At 34.3% G+C, this 21,682-nt stretch overlaps 1 protein-coding gene across 11 annotated transcripts in view; it reads right to left on the bottom strand.

Annotated features, from left to right (window-relative positions):
- The window catches only part of gem (transcription factor CP2 like gemini), a 506,340-nt gene that overhangs the window by 135,221 nt on the left and 349,437 nt on the right, over nt 1-21,682 (bottom strand). For 9 of the 11 annotated variants that reach the window (XM_069828892.1, XM_069828852.1, XM_069828927.1 and 6 more), the window contains one exon: nt 21,392-21,469. The exons of the other annotated variants lie outside the window; for them this stretch is intronic. In XM_069828892.1, the coding sequence (XP_069684993.1) occupies nt 21,392-21,469 (78 nt within the window). The remainder of the gene's footprint in view (nt 1-21,391; nt 21,470-21,682) is intronic. 11 annotated transcript variants of the gene reach the window in all.

The following is a 21,682-nucleotide window of genomic DNA, read 5'->3' on the forward strand; positions in this document are numbered from 1 at the left end:
TATTATTATTATTATTAATAAAGATGGGTACTTGACTATTCGTCATTCAGCCATAATGAAGCCAGTTGCGTAGACCAATTTACCGATAGAGTCGTTGTCTAGCTTACGACAATGGAGTCAGATCTACTACGTTACATCCCGCAATGAGGCGACGTGATATTGGAGATTTGTTGGGATGTCACAAACCTGAGCTCGTGGAGAAAACCCCTTTGTTGGGCTGGCCCAACATGTCATAAGTCGGGGATACGATGGGGATCGAACTAGGGTCCACATAACTTTGAGTCCAGCGCTCTAGCCATTGAACCACCTTTTATTATTATTATTATTATTATTATTATTATTATTATTATTATTATATTATTACTATTACTATTATTATTATTATTATTATTATTATTATTATTATTATTATTAAAATACAAGCATTGCATTTATTAGAATCATTTACTTGATGTCACAATAAAATTAAATTACTAGCTTTCCAGTTAATGAATTGAACAGCAAAGACTGGTTTTAAATAAGATAAACTTAATGCTCCAATTCAAGACGCGTGACCTGTGTTTCAGCTTGCCGGTCCTCACATAAAGTAGGTCAACTATAAAGCCCTACCATACATCACTGATTTCAAAATTAAGGTTCAATGCTATAATGATCTCATTATGAAATACGTTTCATCTCGTTTATTCTACATAAAGCCAACACTTGGCAGTTACTTAATACTAAGTAAAATGCTTACACTAAAGAAGTTTCGCAAATATATAGGCCTAATTGTCCTCGGATAAATAATAATAATAATAATAATAATAATAATAATAATAATAATAATAATAATAATAATAATAATAATAATGGCAGTCGTACGTCCTGATAAAGGAACTTACTCGTATATACCTACTGTATAAAATAAAACGTGTTTACTTCGTAAATACGAGTACAGTACGATTATTTAGTCCTGACAGTCGCCGGAGATGTGCGCCTGGGTCAGGCGAGTCCATTTAGTTACGCCAAGGGGTGTTTGGATTAGTCTCTCGCTTGCCTTCGGAGCGATCGGATGTCACACGTGCGGTAGAGCGGCATGTTTCTAGTACAGTTAAGCTGTACTGCATTGCTTTACCGACCGCTCGCCCTTATCTCTACTTCGAAGCTCTCCTCACTACTCCTATTACTATCGCTGAGCTGTCAGGACTAAATAATCGGTCTGTACGTACACTACCATCAACATAAATGTCTTTTGTATCTTCTAGCACTCTCGCTACAGTAGAAATTAAGAAACTCATATGCGTGGGCAATTTGGGTCCTGCGAATTTATTTAAGTGGCATATAAGCTGCTGCTATTATTATTATTATTATTATTATTATTATTATTATTATTATTATTATTATTATTATTATTATTATTGACCACATGCAAGAACATCAGAAATATTTTATTCATAAAATAGAATGCAATCATGTTCGCCGTAGTAGGTCCAAAGCCTTGATTTTTCTGAACCGAGGCATTTGTGCGAGGCTTCCCTCGCACTTCGCATGCGTCGGTTTAGAAAAACCAAGGCTTTATGTAGCACATTCGCTGCCCAGCCAAGCGGTTCGATTCCCGGTGTAGGTAATGGAAGAAATTTATCTTCCTTCTACGGGACTGCATGGTTGCCCTTTGTCTTGTGATTGTCCTATGATGTCTCTGTGATGCCCTGCCTTGTGTCAATTCCACATTCAGGGAGGCCCGCAATGTGTGAGCTAGATGTCTTCAGAGATAATAAGATAAATATCCTCTCTCTCTCCTACACCACATTGGTGTGTAAGTTGGTATTGCAAAGGAGTAAAACGGATAAAGAAAGAAAGAAAGAAAGAAAGAAAGAAAGAAAGAACAAAGGGAAAAAAAGAAAAGAAAGGAACAAATTATACCATCATTAAAATAGAGACTGCCAACTCAACAGCATACTATGTCAATCGGCTTCTGCTGTCGCATACAAGGCGAGAAGAGGAACAAAAGTTTGTCTGCAGGAAGTAGGAAAAAAGGTTTGCGTTGGCGAACGACTTATATTGAAAGTAAGTTTCGCGAGAAAAAATCTGAGCGCGGATGATTACATTTGAAGGGTTCAGAACCATAGTGAGCCAAGCGCCATTTACTAAAACCGTAGAAAAAAAGGGTTAAAATGAACTTATTACCATAATTCAATGGAAACATATAGCAAGTAATATAAAGTATACACATTAAAACTAATGTCAATCTTCATTAAACTATGGTATTCACTTAACTTTAACCCTTGCTTTCTCAGTTTTTAATAAATGGCGCTTGGCCCACAATGGCTCTGAACCCTTCATTTCATGTCGTGTGCACAAATAACAATATTTACACCTTATTACTGTATTAATATCGTTATTTTTTTCATCATAAGCGCTGTTCTTTACATCTTTTTTATACCTCTAAACATAATATCTGGTTTTCATGATTATTTAATAATAAAAGCAATTTTGTTTAAAAACAAAAATTATAAAAACAATTAAGAAAAATCATAATTTTTAAGCAGTTGACTACGTATTTAAACAAAAAAAGAGATGTAATTCACATCATAACTATTGTTTTGAAAAACATAATAAAATAGTAACACAGGATTTACGTCTGCGATTTCGTTCCACCTTTACGAAGTTGCAAATCGTTCGATCAAATTCTGTTCCTGTCGACCTACATAACATTTGCCAGTCATCTTCAATTCCATTTGCATACTCTAACCAGTTTGTTCTGTATTCTTGTGACTCGTCTCTTAAGAGTGAATATGAAGTCCTGTCTGTCTTCCTTACGTTTTTTGTCCGATTATATGTAATTTACTACACAAAGATATCTTGATGAATTAACAATTAATTTATAAAGATTAAAAAAATATATATCTCAATATAAAGTGCTCGTTCTCACATACTCGAGCACGCACATGCACACACATCTGGAAAGTTCCCCAAGGATAAAGGACATAAAAAAGCATGTCTTCAGATCTTTGGACCAAAAGACTAAAGGTTGAAAACCCAGATATTTCTTCAGAATATCCCTTCCGAGCAGGATCTTCTGATATATTTATTGATTAAAGAATGTAATGTTATGACACATGGTATTTCCATCTTTCAAAACTAAATAAAAATAAATTCAGATTTGTGTGACAAACATTATAAATACACGCGAATGATTTTATAAGTACGGAAAGTTAAATCGAATACGATATGTAATGTATTATTAGTATTTAACAACAACAACAACAACAACAACAACAATAATAATAATAATAATAATAATAATAATAATAGCCATACATTTCAAAATTAATACCTGTTGAATACAAAGACGAACCAGGTCTCAAAATTAATGTTTCCAATTGATAAGATGAAACGGGATTTTTACATAAAGCACAACGGTAATGTCTGATAACCCAATCTGCCTGAAGAACAACCTATAGGCAGGCAGTACCTGCCAGTTAAAACTGGTTTCTGCAGCCTAAAACTTACTTAGTTCTTACTAATGCTACCTGATAACAACTTGGTCTGGTGCTGGATATCATTTCGCAAAATGTTTGCTACTCACAATTGTTTCATCATGCGGACAGAATGCGGAATATAAAAAAGGAATATGCTATTGTATAATTAAAACTGAGGTGAAGGCTCCATAAGACCGAAACAATTATTTACATACCTGTCCAGTTCATTACAAACGAAAATCCAATTTATTACAGCTGCAAAAATGGAGAAAATAGAATTTTCGAATAATATGTAAGTGCATAATTTTCCTTATGATATCAGTCTCAACATACCAATAAATGCATACAAATCGTTCTCAGTACCACTGTGGTTACTAATCTTGTTATTAGACACCAGGTTCGCGTGTTCAAAGCAGGTCGATCACGATGTACATTATGTAACAATTTTGTTCGTACAGTAATATTGTTATTAAAAATATATAATTTCGTTAACGAAAATATATTTTATTTTAATGAGTTAAATTAAAATATGAAAAAACAATATCTTCTTTTTAGGATATAAAATAAGCTTCAACTAAATTTTTCAAACCAGTATAAATAAACATACAAAATAAAAAAAAAAGTGCACATTTTATGCAACTTTTCTCTTCGTACATCTAATCATTTTTACTTTTCAAAGTCTTAATTGCCAACTATTACACAAAATTAATATCTTGTAACATATTCTTTGCTTTAATAATCTCCTCACATCTTCTTTTCATCGAAGAGACAAGATTCTTGCAAACCTCTGGGTTGATATTCTGCCATTCTTCTGCCACTATACTTTTGAGCTCCGGAATGGATGTTACCTTGCTAGTTTGTACCCTCGTTTTCAAAATTGGCCAGAAATGTTTCATAGAATTTAAATCCCCTGATTGAAGTGGCATTTTGAGTTGATGGGAACGTTCCAAATGAGCCAGGTCTTGACGATTTCAGCGGTGTTGAAGTATATAATTACCTTGAAAGCCGATATTTTTAGCGCTTTCTTTCAAATTTGTCACAAGAATACACTTGTACGTCATTTTATCCATAATTCCCATCGATGAAGTGTACGTTTCCGACTCCAGAGGAAGACATACAGATCAATATCATGATGGAATCACCTCCGTGTTTTACAATAGGAATAGTCTTTTCTTTCCTGAAGGCAGAGTTTGCCTTCTTCCACAATCTGTTGCAACCATCTGAGCCCAAAAGATTTATCTTCGTCTCGTCGGACCATATTACACGATCCCAATAGTCCTCCTCTTTAGAAACGTGTTCGCTTTCAAATAGAAGTCTTTTTATTTTATTTGACTCGCTAATAAAAGGTTTCTTACATGGAACCCTGTCATGATATCCGTCATGATATACTACGAATGGTCTGGTTAGACATTTCTTTTCCTATAGTGTCTTCTACTTGTGAACGCAGTTTTTCAACACTTAACCTAGGGTAACGAATTTGTTGTACAATGTATCTTTCGCCCCTTTCATTTAATTTTCTTTCTTTTGGTTTTCGCGTAAAATTCTTCCAAGACCCTTCATAATTAAATTTGTTTACAATATGCTGAACTGTTGAATGTGTATGTCCAACAATTTTACTTATTTTCCTTAAAGACTTGCCTTTAAGGGCAAGTTGAACAATAACTTTCTTCAGATCTTCTGAAAGCTTCGCCATCTCGTACACTACTGTCATGCTTGCAAGGTAAAAATGTAAACAAGGGAAGCCACCACTCAGCAGTAGCAAGCATGGATCGGTCAGCGTATTTTGAAACGGTGAGATAGGGCGAGACTTGTAAGTGTACGAACAGAAAAGTTGCATATCGAACATAACGAATAATGGAGATTTCTTTTTAACATAACAACAAATGTTTTAAAGATACATTATAATTAAATCTAATAGCGAATATTATGAATAAACTGCACACAATTATATACGTGAAGAAGAAAACAAAATTTTTATCTTATTTGACAGTTGAAACGTATATTATCACAAAAATAAGGGATGTACGAACAAGACTTTTATATACTGTATTTCTAGGGACGACACAAATCCATAGCATGGTTTTCTTCGGAACGCAAGGGAAGACGAAGGTCCTGTGTTATGGATTTACCGGCATATATAAGAAACCTGTTCCTGAATGCGAGGGCTACAGATATTTTAAAATACAACTAAATTACCATTCATTATCGTCCTACAATCTTCTCATTAGGGTCCATGAATTCCTTATTACAACTCAGAAATTCAATTTTACACTGCCAGACTTGATAGAATTCAGACGACGACAATATTTGAAAGCACTGCAAATCAACATAGGGCCTACACCTATTAATATAGCTTGGAGTGCAATGAGAATTTGAAATCATTAGAAAATGTGTTATTAACTATTGTTATTGCTCAAAAATAAGTTCAATACTTCGTTTCAGGGAATTGAGATCAAAGTTTCGGAAGTTGTACAGGAGTGGCAAAAGAAACCGGACCGACCCTTGTAGCTGATTTCAGAGACTTGTCCACTTCAGAACACGATAGACTGGTAACTAAGACTTTCATGGTTCGAATCCTGCCTGGGAAGGAAACTTTTTTGTTCCTTATTCAAATTTATTCCCAATACTTTTCGATTGCTTGTAAAATTCATGTTCTGGGAATAATAAGTTAATTAAGTAGTAAAATATCGCTGCAATCGAAAAGTATTGGGAATAAATTTGAATAAGGAACAAAAGAAGTTTCCTTCCCAGGCAATACTTTTCGATTGCAGCGATATTTTACTACTTAATTAACTTATTATTCCCAAAACACGAATTTTACCAGCAATCGAAAAGTATTGGGAATAAATTTGAATAAGGAACAAAAAAAAAGTTTCCTTCCCAGGCAGGATTCGAACCACGAAAGTCTTAGTTACCAGTCTATCGTGCTCTGGAGTGAACAAGGCTCTGAAATCAGCTATAAGGGCGGTCCGATTTTTTTGCCACTACTGTACATCGTTTTGTGGGCTGTTTAAAAAAAAAGTCGTGTCCTGGATGTAGTGTCAGTATCGAACATAAACTAGAACATTAATATTATTTAAAACGTAACAGAAAATGTATTTACATTGTTAGTATTGTATTCAACTATCTATCTATTAGCAAAGTTAAGCTGTTTTCATTTTAACACAACCAATTAGATATTTAGCCAGTGAAATCGTCATTGTTCTGCTACTGAATTATGTATTTTGCTTGAGAAAATTGGTTTTCATAAAATCTTTCTCATTCATCAAGCCTATGATAAAAACTTAATGCAAAAAATGTGGTTTTGAAGTGGTGGCAAAAACGATGAGCTTCGAGCAAATGGGAAGAGAGTGAGGTGTAGAGAAAGGTCACAAGACTGAGTGAAAATATAAGATTGTCGCTAAAGGATGTGAGGAGAAAAAGAGATTACATTGTAACAAAATATCTTATAATGGGCTTTGCTTATAAAATATGATTGCTACATGATCTCACTGAAAGTAAAAAAAAAAAAAAGACAACAGTCGAAATATGTGTCATCGTGTAGCAAAGTCATTGACTGATCCATAATATTTCTCAACAGCATCATCGCATGTGATGGGAGTTGGGTGATACATTTTGATCCTAAAACGAGACAGTACTCAGTATGGAAACAAGATCATTCTCCTCCATCCAAAGAGGCAAAATGTCAACAGGAAATATTAAGTTATCCTCATAGAACATATCTGGGGAGCAAATTGGGAAAGAAAATAATTTCTTTTGCCAAGAAAAGGATTTCTCCATCAAGATAACGTAAAGTCACATATATTGTAAAGTTGGATGGAGTGACAGCTCACAGTAATCGGCGAAACGTGTTAAAAATATTCACCACAGAATCCAGATTTTACATTTTGCGACTTCTGGACTTTTTATAATTATGAAAACAAAATGTGAGGTAAAGGAAAGAAGTTTCAAAGTTATTTTCTGTTCCACATCCTAAAGAAGCCGGTGTATAGAAACTTTTACAGAATTTATCGCTTTTCAAGGTATCATCTTCGAAAAAGAGAAGGCTATCATGTCGGAACCAACCTCTGATAATGAACTTTACAAATAGGCCTAATAGATAAGTCTAAACTAATTACGTGCAGGTATATAATACCTATATACTAACTTTAATCTAGATTTCTATTGTACCTGTCTCAGTTTTCCTTGATGATCGAGAAATAAAGGAGAAAACAACTAAGTTATTCAAAGTCAAGGGTGATCCACAATAAACCGGAAACGAAAAGGTCAACGAGAACGGAAATATTGTTAAAATAAATATATTTGTTAACATTTCCGTTCTCGTTGTCGTTTCCGTTCCCGGTTTATTGTGAACCAGCTTTTAATCTGTGCCAATAGTGTCTTTACTCACACAAAGTTCCACTTGGATTCTCAGTCAGAGATAGCCGGCTTTGCAAATGTGTCCTTCAAACATTGCCTAGTGAGTTATTAACAAGGGACGGGATTAGCTTTTTCTTTAGATTGCTGAAATGAAGAACGCAGATCTGAATAATATACTCTCTTGATGACAATACTTCTGTTCCCCTACAATCTCACTACTTATAGTATTAATTATTTCTCAGCCCATTCTCTTATCGATTCTGAATGACATCACAGTTCAATTACTCAATTATATATTACACGATGTACTATAAAACGATTTTAATTAGTTATTTTATGACGCTTTATCAACTGCTATGTTTATCTGTCTGAGTCAGATGAAGATGATAATGCCACCGAAATAAATTCAGGATCTAGCGCCCAAAGTTACCCAGCATTTGCTTGTAATGGGTTGAGGGAAAACTCCGAAAAAACTTCAACTAGGTAATTTGTCGCAATCAGGATTTGAACCCAGGTCCGCTAGCTTCACGGTCAAGCATGCTAACCGTTACTCCACAGTGATGGACTATTAAAACCATGTAATTCACATTTTTAAACCATGCCGATATGATATGCAATAATTAGGGCCGTGAAATCGGTATAGGCCTATTTGTATTAGTTTGAGGTGAACATACGACGCCGGACAGAATGTAGTCGGCGTTTCAAGTACAGGCAGCGGAAGCGAATTTGACACACACCTAAGCAAGCACGATCCGTGTTTTGTATACTATTATTACGTATTATAAAATCAAGATAAATACAATTATTGTATATAAGGGTTAATATTGGAAAGATCTAAAATGCTTGTGAGGTTGAAAAATCATACTTAAATTGTCACAAACATCATCCATTTCTACATCAAGTTTATAACAATCACACTTGTCACCTGACAAAACTCTTGCAATTTTGCATAACGTATTGAAACCACAGTTGTTTGTATAACTGTGTTCATTTTCGCACACATCTTTTTTCTTATAGGCTATCATCATACGCCATATAAGTTTTCGGCATTCTAAAACTGTAATGCAAAACTCTAAACATTAAAAAAAAAATATATTTTTTTTCGGACTCCTATGTTTTACCACATTTGTGACAATTTAAGTATGATTTCCAACAATTATTCTGAACCTCAACATTTTAGATCTTTCCGATGTTAACTCTTATATACAATGATTGTATTACCTTGATTTTATAATACGCAATAACTGTCTACAAAACACGGAACGTGCTTGCTTAGGTGTATGTCAAATTCGCTTCCGCTGCCTATACTTGAAACGTCGACTACATTCTGTCTGGCGTTGTATGCTCACCTTCAAACCAATACAAATATACCGATGTCACGGTCCTAGCAATAATGTAACAAAAGTAAAGCCAGAATGGAGAATAGTAGGGAAAAAAATCTGCGCCATAGCATTTAGTAGACCACAAGCTAGGACTAAAAACTATTCCAAAAAGATTTTCATTAATTTCCTTAATTTTATGGTGTATTGAAACAATCAAATATAATTCCACCTAGAATAAACTGTTTATTAATTTTGCGAAACGCAGTTTATGATAAAATGCTTGAATTGTTGTAACTATCTGATCTTAAAGTTAAGGTTCATTTAAAGTATAAAACCACAAACTAATTCAGCAATGACTCGAAATGTAGGACTACAGTATATGTCCATCTATCAAAGTTTTCGCATACTTCTAGTGCGGTTTACACTACAGTAGATTGTATCCTGAACTTTCTACACTATATGGATGCGTGAACAAAGATTTCAATGATACAAGCCATCATGACGCCGTGTATTCACAAAAATCTGTACATACGTACGAAGCTAGTCTTCGGCAACGAATAGACATTCACGTCGAAGGTGAGACTTTAAACCAGGACTGCGGTTTACACAAAACAAAACAAAACACATTGCGCGTCAGCTCTATGGGTAAAACGCAGACAGTATTTTTATACAGGATCGAAGTGATATGATTGTTGGTTCTCATTTATATAGGCCTACCAGAAATCAAAGCGGATTCTCCAAAAACCAGAAAACACTCTAAACAACTAAAATTAAGATTCTTACGGAAATAAGAGGAATACAAGCATGGACAGGATTAGAAATGATTATGTTACAGAGAAAGATAATATTCAACTGAGAAATAACTCTGTGACAATACGCAAAATACAATAAGACAATCACATTAATAAGATAAAACGAGGTAAGAGTGTGTGTGTGTGTGTGTGTGTGTATAGATGGACTACAGGTACCTACATGATGGGAAGAGTATAGTCCCTGTTGTCTAAAACAAGTTGATAAACCTAATTAAAATAAAAAAAAAAAAGAATTTATGCTATTTATTTCCGTGACATCTAACGCTTTTTGAACGCTCTCTTCAAGGAACAACAGTACGAGACAGGTCAGCATTCTTGACTACAATAACAGGACTTGTGATTAATCATGTGGTGGTATGTTTTTATCTCATTGCTCTGTATTATATTTCATCTAGTCTGCTTCAGGCTATACGTGTCGGATAAATAAGGTGACACAGAGGTGACTGTTACGTGTAGCTCACTCCTTGCCTTTGATGCTGCGGAATAAAGAACTATACGGAACTACTACTTCCTGTATCATAATCATCATCACCATCAAATCAAATCATCATACATTTCCAAGTATAAGCTTCAGAATTAGACTCGTTGGACTGTTTAAGCTGCAAAACAAATTATTTCTGTCACACGTGATCTATCTCCACTTCTATTAACTTTGAATATCAATGCGGCTAACTTTATCGAATTGAAAATTTGTTTCATTGTTTGCATATCACGGGGAGGGGGAGCTCAACCCTAGTTTTTCCCCTCTAATTTTTAAACAAATATAAAATTATATTTTATTTAAAGCATGTAGAAACAATCCACCATTAGCGTTGCGAAAGCGACACTGAAATAAAACTACTGTTTCACAGTTTCCACCGACAATGACCAATATTTATTTATACATAATAACAAATCCTTTATATTTCTATTGACAAGTTTTAAATTAAAATAATTCAAACATTATTATTATTATTAAGATACTGATCTCATTACAGTACCTAACTAGCAGTGCTGTCATGGTAATTTTTTTCTTGGCCATACGTCCCACCCCTTGTTTTCTCCCTTGAAATGTATTTTACTCTCCTCTCTCTATCTCTCGACTGTCATTTAATGATTTTTTTAATATTAAAGAATAAGTAAATACATTGTTTTGCTTTACATTTTAATTGTACAAGTTTGATTTAAAGAATACACCATGTAGCACAACCGTAAATGCATACTTGTCTCGATGAATCTTGGAGTGTGTATTTGCAGCACTTCTTGTTTTCCAACCATTATTTTATATAATTCTGTATTCCAATGCTGCAGAGGTGGACAATCTTTGTTTATGAACATCAAACAAATACATGAGGAACAGCAAAAGATTATCTACGATCTGTACAGATCTCTGCGTACAAAACTTAGACACACATATGCCGTATGGTTCCAGACAGAGGACGGACAAGAAGACAGAGGACGGACAGAAGACAGAGGACGGACACTGGAAAGTTTTCTTTTCTCAATCGTACTATCAGGGACTGGAATGCTTTACCTGCAGACTTACTAAAGGCTTTACCAACAACCAAAAATGTATTTAAAAATAGGTTTAAGGACTTTACTAATAGACGGTAATTATACACAGTATTTAAAGGGTGTAAATGATATTTTGTTATTGAAGTGTTGTGTCAGTGAAGAATTATGTTGTGTCAGTGAAGTGTGTTGTGTAAGTGAAACGTGTTCCTGTCAGTGAAGCAAAGTATTTAAACAGTGAAATGTTTTGAAGTTTTAGTGAAATCAGGATAGAATCAGTGAAATGTGTCGTAGTTCCAGTGCAGTGAGTGAGTTGACAGCGAAATGAGTGTAGTGTTGAAAGGTACTTGTGCAGATATGAACATACAGGCCTACTCGTGGGTTTTAGTTCGAACTTAGGTTTAAGATACAAATTAGATTTACTTTAAATGTTATTTTAAATGATCGTGCTTCATTTAATTTAGGATGTTCCCTATTATTATTATTATTATTATTATTATTATTATTATTATTATTATTATTATTAATTATTGTTAGTATTAATTATTAGTATTATTCTTAATTGTATTTTTAATTAATAAGTTTATTATTGTCATTATTGAGTGTAATTAGTTACCATTGCCACCGGGTATATACCCATTGCAGTGTGAATAAATACATACATATACATACATACATACATACATACATACATACATACATACATACATAGAGACAAAATTTTCTTTTTCCATACGATTAATTAAAAAAATTGTAGGTTCCCATACGATGCACTACTAACTAGATGAAGTAATTTATTTAGGGTCAGCGTCTGTTGACTCACTCTGCAACGAGGAAAATTGATTTTGCTTTATAAAAACTTTTGGGGAGTCGAAATTCATTTTAAAATTCTAGTATTAAACAATAATTTATAATTATTATTGTCTTTTTAATAAGTTGCATGTAAGTTATGGGTAAATTTGTTAAGTGATTCCAAAACGTAGCCCCCCACCCCTACCATTTTAAATTCCTGACTACGCCACTGCTGCATACGTCATTTTCTGCTTAATTAACATTAGTGGCATATTCAATCGTTTTCTTATATATTAATTTTTTTTATATGTGACTAGTTGCAGGAAATGGGACCTAAAGTCGGATTTTTCATTTTTTGTTTTTGTTTTGTTTTTTGTTTTGTTTTAAAAAGGGGATGAAATACTGAGCATTAAAAAATTCATGGTTCTAGGTGCTATAGTTTTTAATATATTACTTATTGAATGTTGATATTACATTATGCACTTTTCGAGAAAAATGCAAATTAAAAGTTTCATTTGTTTCCTTAGCAACTATAAGAAAGATTTAGGTATTTAAGAAGCACTGTGTAAAACTACGTCCTAGTTTAGTATGTAAAAAAGCGTACAGGTAGCGCAAGATGTCAAAACAAAGAAATGCAGTTTTTATTCCGCAAATTCGTTATTTTGTTCTCCTGTAAAATTTCCTTTCACGACTTTAGATCCCTTTTCGCGCAACGGGTCACATATTCTGTCGTTTATGTTTTGCAACTGATTAAAAAAAATCACTTCTGATGCTACATATTCCACACGTAACTGGCTATAAGAGTGTAGTTTTCGTCTCCATATAAGAAAATTGGAATATTCAGAACCCTCATACTTTTAAAGTTGTGTGTATTGTCATTTTCGTTAGTAGAATTCGTTTACCGTGCCACGAACTAATTTCTTTCTCCCAGGCTTGTCTCAACATTTCTACATCCAATTATACTTCAGTTTTTTTTTTTTTTTTTTATTTATTCATTTATTTATTTATTTAATAATAACATATACATAAAAACGTTACATTAAAATACCCCGAAAGAGCAAAGCTCGTGTTCGGGGACAGTTCCGTTACATAGATACACATACTTTGTAGACAAAATACTTAAGAAAAAAGCTCACATAAAGATTGTAATAAAATTAGTAAATAATAATACTAATAATAACTGAGTGAAAAAAGAGACGATGTTTAGATTGATGGATTAATATTAAATTATTATTAGTAGTATAATTAGTGCAGGTCATGTTGACATAGTAACCAAGATAAAATAGAAAAATACACTTAGGATAGAAATAAACTTGTTTTACAATACATGGTACATAATATATATACAGGGAAGTCTGTCATATAAATTTTTTAATTCTGGATCTGAAAATTTCATTGCTTAAAGTAGTCAATTCTGGATGAAATTTTATTATCGAATTATATAGCCGTGGACCATAATTTGTACTGTGTAGTAAAGCAGCAGATGTGAAATATTTAGGTTCAACTAATTTAAGAATTTCATTTCGTCTCGTATTATGAGCATGTGGCTGAGCTACAAATTTCGTTCTATTTTTATGATAGAATTTCATTAAAGAGTATTCATAAATTTGGTCAATTCTAAAAACATTCAATTCAGAATGGATCAAATTTGTTGGATAATCCAGTCGCCTTTTCAAACAAATTTTGATTATACGTTTTTGCAACATAATTAGAGGAAAAAGAGCAGTTTTTGTAATGCCTCCCCATCCAATTATACCATATTGGATAACAGATTCAACTAGAGCCAAATAAACCAAACGTAATACGTGAGTAGGCAAGTAATGGCGAAGGTTTACAAATTTGTAAATTGTTTTACGTATTCTGTTACATAAAAAGGTGATTTGTCTATCCCATTTCAAGTGCTGATCAACAATAATTCCCAGGTATTTCACATCTACAGATTCTTTCAGGCAAGGGCTTTTACAGGTTGTAGAGAGTTTACAAAATGAGTTGTGGATTATTAATTTTAAATGAGAAAGTGATTTCAATTTGTTCAATCCAGAGACTGTTAAAGAAAATGGCACCAAAGTAGTTTTAGTTATATTTAGAGATAGCAAATTTGCATCAAGCCAGTTTTTGATAAAATTTATACCTACATTGGCATGTTTATAAGTGTCCTCCCAAGTTAAACCACTGAAAATCACCACCGTATCATCAGCGTAAGAATAACAGGAGCCATTATGTACTTTCAAATCAATGTTTAATAAATCATTAATATATATTAAAAATAGAATAGGACCTAAAATTGTTCCCTGAGGGACACCTATATCAATATTTACATTTTCACTGATATTATCATCAATTTTGGTTACCTGAGTTCTTTTGTTTAAGTATGATTGAAATAACTTATGCGCAATACCCCTGACTCCTATATCAAATAATTTGTCCAGAAGTAAACGATGGTTCACCGTGTCAAAAGCTTTCCTTAAATCTAAGAAAATCCCTAAACATTTAGAACCGTTATCCAACTCCTGCATAATTTTACCAGTGACTTCAATAATTGCGTCATCCGTAGATAATTTATTTCTGAAGCCATACTGATGTTTGGAGAGAATTTCATTTTTCTCTAAGTAATTTACTAATCTGTTTTTTAAACATTTTTCTAATATCTTTGAGAAGCTAGAGAGCAAGGATATAGGTCTATAGTTATTCAGACTTTTTCTTTCCCCTGACTTATGGACCGGTACAACTACAGCATTTTTCAGAGATTCTGGGAAAACTCCTTGGGTGAGACATAGATTGAATACATAAACAAGCGGTTTTAATACATGTTTAATGATAATCTTTAATGTGTTATTTGTAATTTTGTCGATTCCCGGTGAGACATTATTTTTTAAGGATTTAACAATATTATAAATTTCTTCTTCGGTTACTGGTGATAAAAACATGGAGGAAGATGCGTGCTTATTATGGCCACTGCAATAATTTTTCGTGTTAAATGCCGATTTGTTGATGTTCGATGCAATGCTATGTCCTACTTTTGAGAAATATTTATTAAATTCATTAGCTATGTCTTTTTTGTTTTTAAATATTTCTCCCTCTTCATTTAAAATCTCTGATATGATACTATTTTGGTTCACATTTACGTCTGTGGCTTCATTAATAGTTTGCCAAAATTTCCTAGGATTATTTCGATACTTCTGAAATTGAGATTGATAATACTGAGTTTTCATGTTTCTTATAATAAGAGTTAAAGTATTTCTGTATTTTTTGTAATAATTTATTAGATTTATATTATCAGGTTCTTTTCTAATATTTCTGGCTAATTTGTCTCTTATACGGATTGACTTAATGATACCTGTGGTGATCCAGGGTTTTATTTTTCTTAATTTAGAAGATACTTTAAAGTAAGATACATCTGTGCTTATGTCTATATAATTAGATATTAAATTTTGGAATACTTGAAAGCACAATTCAGCATTTTCACAGCTAAGCACGGAATCCCAATTTTCTTTTTCTATAAGCGAAATTTGCTTATTGTAATTTATGTTTCTTTTTATATGGAGAGGATACTGAGATGTATTAGAGTTTTTAATTCCAATTTCGAATAATGCAATAACTGCATAGTGGTCGGTAATAGCACTACACAAAACAGCAGGTACAAATTTCCAGTTACTCTTTGTTTTAAAAAATATGTGATCAAGGCAAGACTTAGAATCAGGCCGAGTGATAGAGTGTAAAAATTTGACAAAACCATATTCGTGTAAGATATTCATGTACCTATTGCCAGTACTGTCTAATTTGTCTTCTAGAATTTGTATGTTAATGTCTCCAACAATGATTTGATTGCTTGTGTCTTTAGAATTAAACAAAAATAGTTCAAAATTGTCTAAAAATTCATTTATACAATTGTTTGGGGATCTATATATCGCCACAATGGAGAATGGAGTATTATTACATATAAAATTAAGATGAATAGAATTACATTGTGGGATATCTACATGTACTATTGTGACATCAATATTATTTTTGCAGTAGACAACTAAACTATCGCATTTATTATATTTATTCGTTTTGACAAACTTTTTATAACCTGGTAAATCATAGCCAGAGTCATGATTTAACCAAGCCTCCGTCAATATAATGAAGTCGAAAGGATTATTAAAATTTTGCATAGTGGCACAGAATTCCAGGAAATGTTTATTTAAGCTGCGTATATTTAAGTGAAATAATTTAAAATCGTGTAAATTGTTACCAATGTAACTGTTGCAAGAGTTAAAGTCTTCCAAAACTGCTGTGCGAGTGTTATTATTAGCGGAATAATAATTTAGCTCATTTATTAGACAATCCATTGTTTAGAAATATTAACATTAAAAAGGATAACAAAAATCAGACAGTAAGACAATTACAATGTAATTAGGTCTTGGAAAGAATTTATCTTATAAGCAGGGCTCGTTTCATCCTTACGAATAAATACCTTGCAATCTCTCGTCCATACAAAACGGTACCCTTTCTGATTAGCTGCCTCTCTTGTTTTGTTTAGTAGGTCACGGGTGGCAATTGTCAAATGTTCACCAGCAGTCAGCCTCCCATCAGGTAGCAAAGGGTTGATCCTTTGTAGCGGAATTCCTGGGCCTTCTGGGTGTTTCCTCGCTTCTAACTTGAATTTCTGGAGCCATGTGTCTCGACTAATTCTTTTGTTGAATCTGACGACAATAGGCTTCGTCTTGCCGGGTTTTGCAGGTAGCCTATGTACAACACTTAAGTCAGCGACAAGCTCCGGTCCTCCGATGACTTCCGAAATATTTTGGACAATCATAGGAACGGATTCTTCCGGAGTTTCCGGAATCCCAAACACCAGTAGATTGTCTCTACGCGTGTACTGCTGGAGTTCATTTATTTGTTTCCACAAGAGTTCATTTTCCTTTTTTAGATCATGCACTTGCCCCTGTGTTGTTTTCAGATCTTCTTTCGTCTTACACAGCTCTTCGCTAAATGCATCAAACTTGTTTGACATGAACTGAACTGATTGCTGTAATGCACTTATCTCCAATTGTATACTTGATTTAAACTCATCAAACATTTGTTTTAGAGTAGATATTACTTTGCTGTCTCCACTCACTTCATTTCCGCTTTCACTTTCCACTTTACGGTTATTTTTTGGTCCCCCCATTGTAAAAGATTTCGCTGGAATACTGGGAGCAGCACAAGAAAACACGTCCACTCTCAACTACGGTCTGACCGGAACTGAAATCATAGTTTGAAGTATTCAGGTTCCTTATACTTTCTGAATCGCTGTTGCTAAAACTATTTCTCCCTGAAGTTCGATAATTTCATGACAAGATAAAAATAAAACCAATATACACAATGCTCATGGTTAGGCCTAATTCTTTACCTATTCCCCAGCTCACAGACACTTTTCTTCGTACATACGCAGTACGCATATGTGTAAACTCTTCCTCCTTCTCTTCACAACCCTATCTCTCGATTTGTTATGAAATCGTCTATTTACTTTGGAAATACATAAAATTAATTTAACACCTTCAATTTCAGTGATATGATTGATATACGCTATACGAACATGATATAACGTACATATAGGCCTACAGGATGTTTCCGAACTCTACCGATGTATTATGAAAGAATGTTCTGATTAAGTAACTAAATGATTTGAGATAATGAACTCATGAACGATAAAGTATCTTTATTGTGTAATTGGACAAATTGTGCAATAGTCGTCTGTACAAATAATTTTTTCATGGCGATATCATTAATATGATAAACATCGTTCAACAATTACATAATACAGTGAAATGTACTATTTCTATCTTCATTCAGACATGTTATTCAAAATATCGACTATAAACGTAACAAGTAATACGGTACTGCACCATTGACCTGACTTAACATGCCCTAGCATTACAAAAGTTCGCATCCTCGCCAGTGACCGAGTGATTACCCTCTGCCTTTCACCGTGGCAATCCGAGTTCGATCCCCGTCTCGGTCAGAAGACATTTCAGGTGAACAAAACGAGCGCGACTTTTCTCGGGACTCTCCCGTTTCCCCTCACTATTATATCATCATTCCACCAATACTCCACAATCACCCTCACTCTGCAAGGAAGCGAGCCAGGTCTCCAGAACAAATAAAAAATAGCTGAAAGTTGTTCAATAAAGACTATTATTATTATTACAGAAGTTGTGGTACTTATAGGTAGTAGCTAGCAGCTATAAGATATTACTAAAATAATGCAATAGAATGAAATTACTACGTCTTACCGACCTTTGTACATTCTAGTCCTTCACAACGATAATATGTTCGATTGCAAACATGCTGTAGGTTGTGTGCGTTCACTCGAGTGCATTGATGGTCGGGACGGTATTGACAAATCGTACTACAAACTACAACCTCTCCTCAATGTACGAGTGACAGATATTATGTTTCTGTTTTAAGAGTCACTTGGTACTAAATTAAAATACAGGGCTACTACAAAAGAATCATTCGTTTTCAAACTGCTATATTCTCCACTGTTGTACTCGTACAACAATGAGTGATACATCAAAAGAACCGGAAACAAACCTGGTTTGCATTGGGTACACCAGATGGCAGCATGAGTCTAGTTCCTGCACAAAATGGTGACAAAACAAGAAAAGAGTTTTTGTATAGGCCTAATGGAATATGCGAGACAATTTTGTCTTCCAACAAGACGGGGCGACCCTTCATCGGATGCTTGATGTTCGTGAATACCTGAACCATTAACTGCCGAATAGTTGGATTGGGCGTGTTGGTACATTGACCAAGCTCTATTCCCTTGGCCCCCCAGGTCACCAGACCTAACACCATGTGACTTCTACCTTTGGTACATTAAGGACCGCATCTACGTATATCCACTGCCACAAACACTGGTACAGCTGAGGGAGCGCATCAATAATGCGGTAATGACCATTGACAGGACAACGCTACACAATGTGTGGAACGAACTGGACTACCGCCTGGACGTATGTCGTGTCACCCGAGGGGCACACATAGAACATTTGTAGAGTGTGGGAATAAATGTGTTGCGCGTACGGTTCTTTTGTTGTACGAGTAATACTTTGAAAAATATAGCAGTTTGAAAACGAATGATTCTTTTGTAGTAGCCCTGTATACTCATTTAATTTGGAATCACTGTTCAGTTATAATTTATGTTGTATTTTTTGTTACTCCGTATAAAATATTCATTATTCATTAGCCAGTATGTGTTGAATTCCACCACTGATTTCCCTCCTTCCCACACTGAACAAAAAGATCGTTGCCAAACATCTTATTGGTTGTTCCTATACTCAGGGAAGAAAGAGAATTTTTTTGTTTACATCTTCCGACCATCAATACACATGAGACCTACAGATTTCAACTGTCACTAGTACATTGGGGTAGGTATGTGGTAGGTAGCATTTGATTTATTTATACTATCCGACCATCAATGCACTGGAGTGTACAGGACGCGTCATTTGAAACTGACTGACTATTTAATTTCAGTCTGAATATTCAAATTAATGTATTAATAAATATGATACATAGGTGAATTTTAGAAACTGAATGATTGGCATTCTGAGTTCTGAAACTGCACTTTTTCATGTAAAGAATATAAAAGCCGTTAAAAAAACTTTAAAACCCATTATATTTATTACTACTCTATGAGGATTACAGACTTTGCATAGTTTTTGAGTTCACTCCATATCTGGACTTAATCTTCACATGATAAACACTAGACGGATACATGGTGAGAATTCCGTGACTTGGGGTCGGTATGACGCTGGATCACTCTTAAGGTAACAAACAATCCAGTGGTTATGGATAAACCTATGCCATACGCGGAACTATTCAGCATTAAATTTGCGTTTCGATCGTTGTGTACAGCTTGAATGCCACATAACACAACTGAAAGACACAACTGTCTCTTAGGGAGGTTCCTTGATCATTATTCAGCAATCTATGTTTCGCGAAAATGAAATGTATTGCTACAACTTTGACAAAACTGGCAGTATTCTCGATATCTTATACAAAGTGTTAAAAAAAAGTATCCAATATTTTAGGAGGTGATAGTATGCATCAAAACAAAAAAAATGTCTAATAAACACGGGTCCTACAAATACTTTCTGAGATCTGATCACGTGTTCATAGGAGGTGCTCAATGTGACGTCCATTTATGGCAATGCATTTTTCTGCCCTACAATATAGCAGGCTACCAGATAATCATACCGTAGTTGACACCCCTGGCATGGAATACTGATACGTCGCAAGGAATACCGAAAACAAAAGTCTGATTGCGGATATGAGCGGCGTTCAACAGAGATGGTGTTGTGAATCTTCGTAATCAGCATGTGTGGGCTGATGAAAATCCCCATGCAGTTGAAGAAATAAGGCATCAGCACCGATTCTCAATCAACATATGGGCAGGCGTTCTTGGCGATAGATTAAGGGCCATACGTTCTACCACAGAGATTAACTGGGGCTCATCAGAACATTCTTATTAACATTCTTATACCTTGCTGGAGTATGTGCCATGTCAGCAAAGACTACAGATGTGGTTCATACATGATGACACATTGTCTTCGCAATGAGAGTGAACACATGACGCCGACATTTCAGGACCGCTGGATTGATAGGGGAGGCCCCACACCTTGGCCTGCTCGTTCCCCAAACCTAAATCCCCTATACTTTTGGTTATCAAGAACAACCAGGTCAAATTCAAAGAGTGCGTGATTCCTTACGCCAGAGGGCAAAGGAATGCACTGCCATGAATGGACGTCACATTGTGCACCTCCTATGAATAAGTATTCAGATCTCAGAAAGTATGTGTTGTAGGACCCATGTATATTAGACAGCATTTTCTTGTTTTGATGCATACTAGCACCTCCTAAAATATTGGATACTTTTTTTTAACACTCTGTACTTTTATAACAATCTGCAAAGTGCTTAACTGCGTTTATGGTTTTTCTTTAACTTTTAGTAGCCTGAATGCAATGTTGAAATTTTCTAGTATCACTGCTCGAGCCTATATTTTACAAAGTCTAAACTTGCACCAAATTCGTTCAACTCCAACAATAAAACAACTCAAAAACTCAACCAATCCTAATTTAAAATTACTATATTTTCAGACTGTATTTACTTCCACATTACCGACATAACTTACCCAGTATCATTTTGAGAAGAAGGTGAAGGGGCCTCTTGTTTGAAAACGGTGAGAGATGGTAGTGCAAGCAAGGCCTCACTGAAATGAGAACAAAGTATGTATATAAAAATTTTGGTCGAGTACTTTTCAGTCATTACATTTAAATTAAAAATATAATGCTCCCATTTCTTACTGTAATCTATATATGACGAGAGTAATGTTCACACGACCGCCCGTAAGGGAAAGAAAATTTTAGTATTTTCTGTTTGGACTTTTATACAAAATTTGCACTTCTTAAGGTGCAATCGGAGC

The sequence above is a fragment of the Periplaneta americana genome, chromosome 1 (genome assembly GCF_040183065.1).
Source record: "Periplaneta americana isolate PAMFEO1 chromosome 1, P.americana_PAMFEO1_priV1, whole genome shotgun sequence".
Lineage (NCBI taxonomy): Eukaryota > Metazoa > Arthropoda > Insecta > Blattodea > Blattidae > Periplaneta > Periplaneta americana.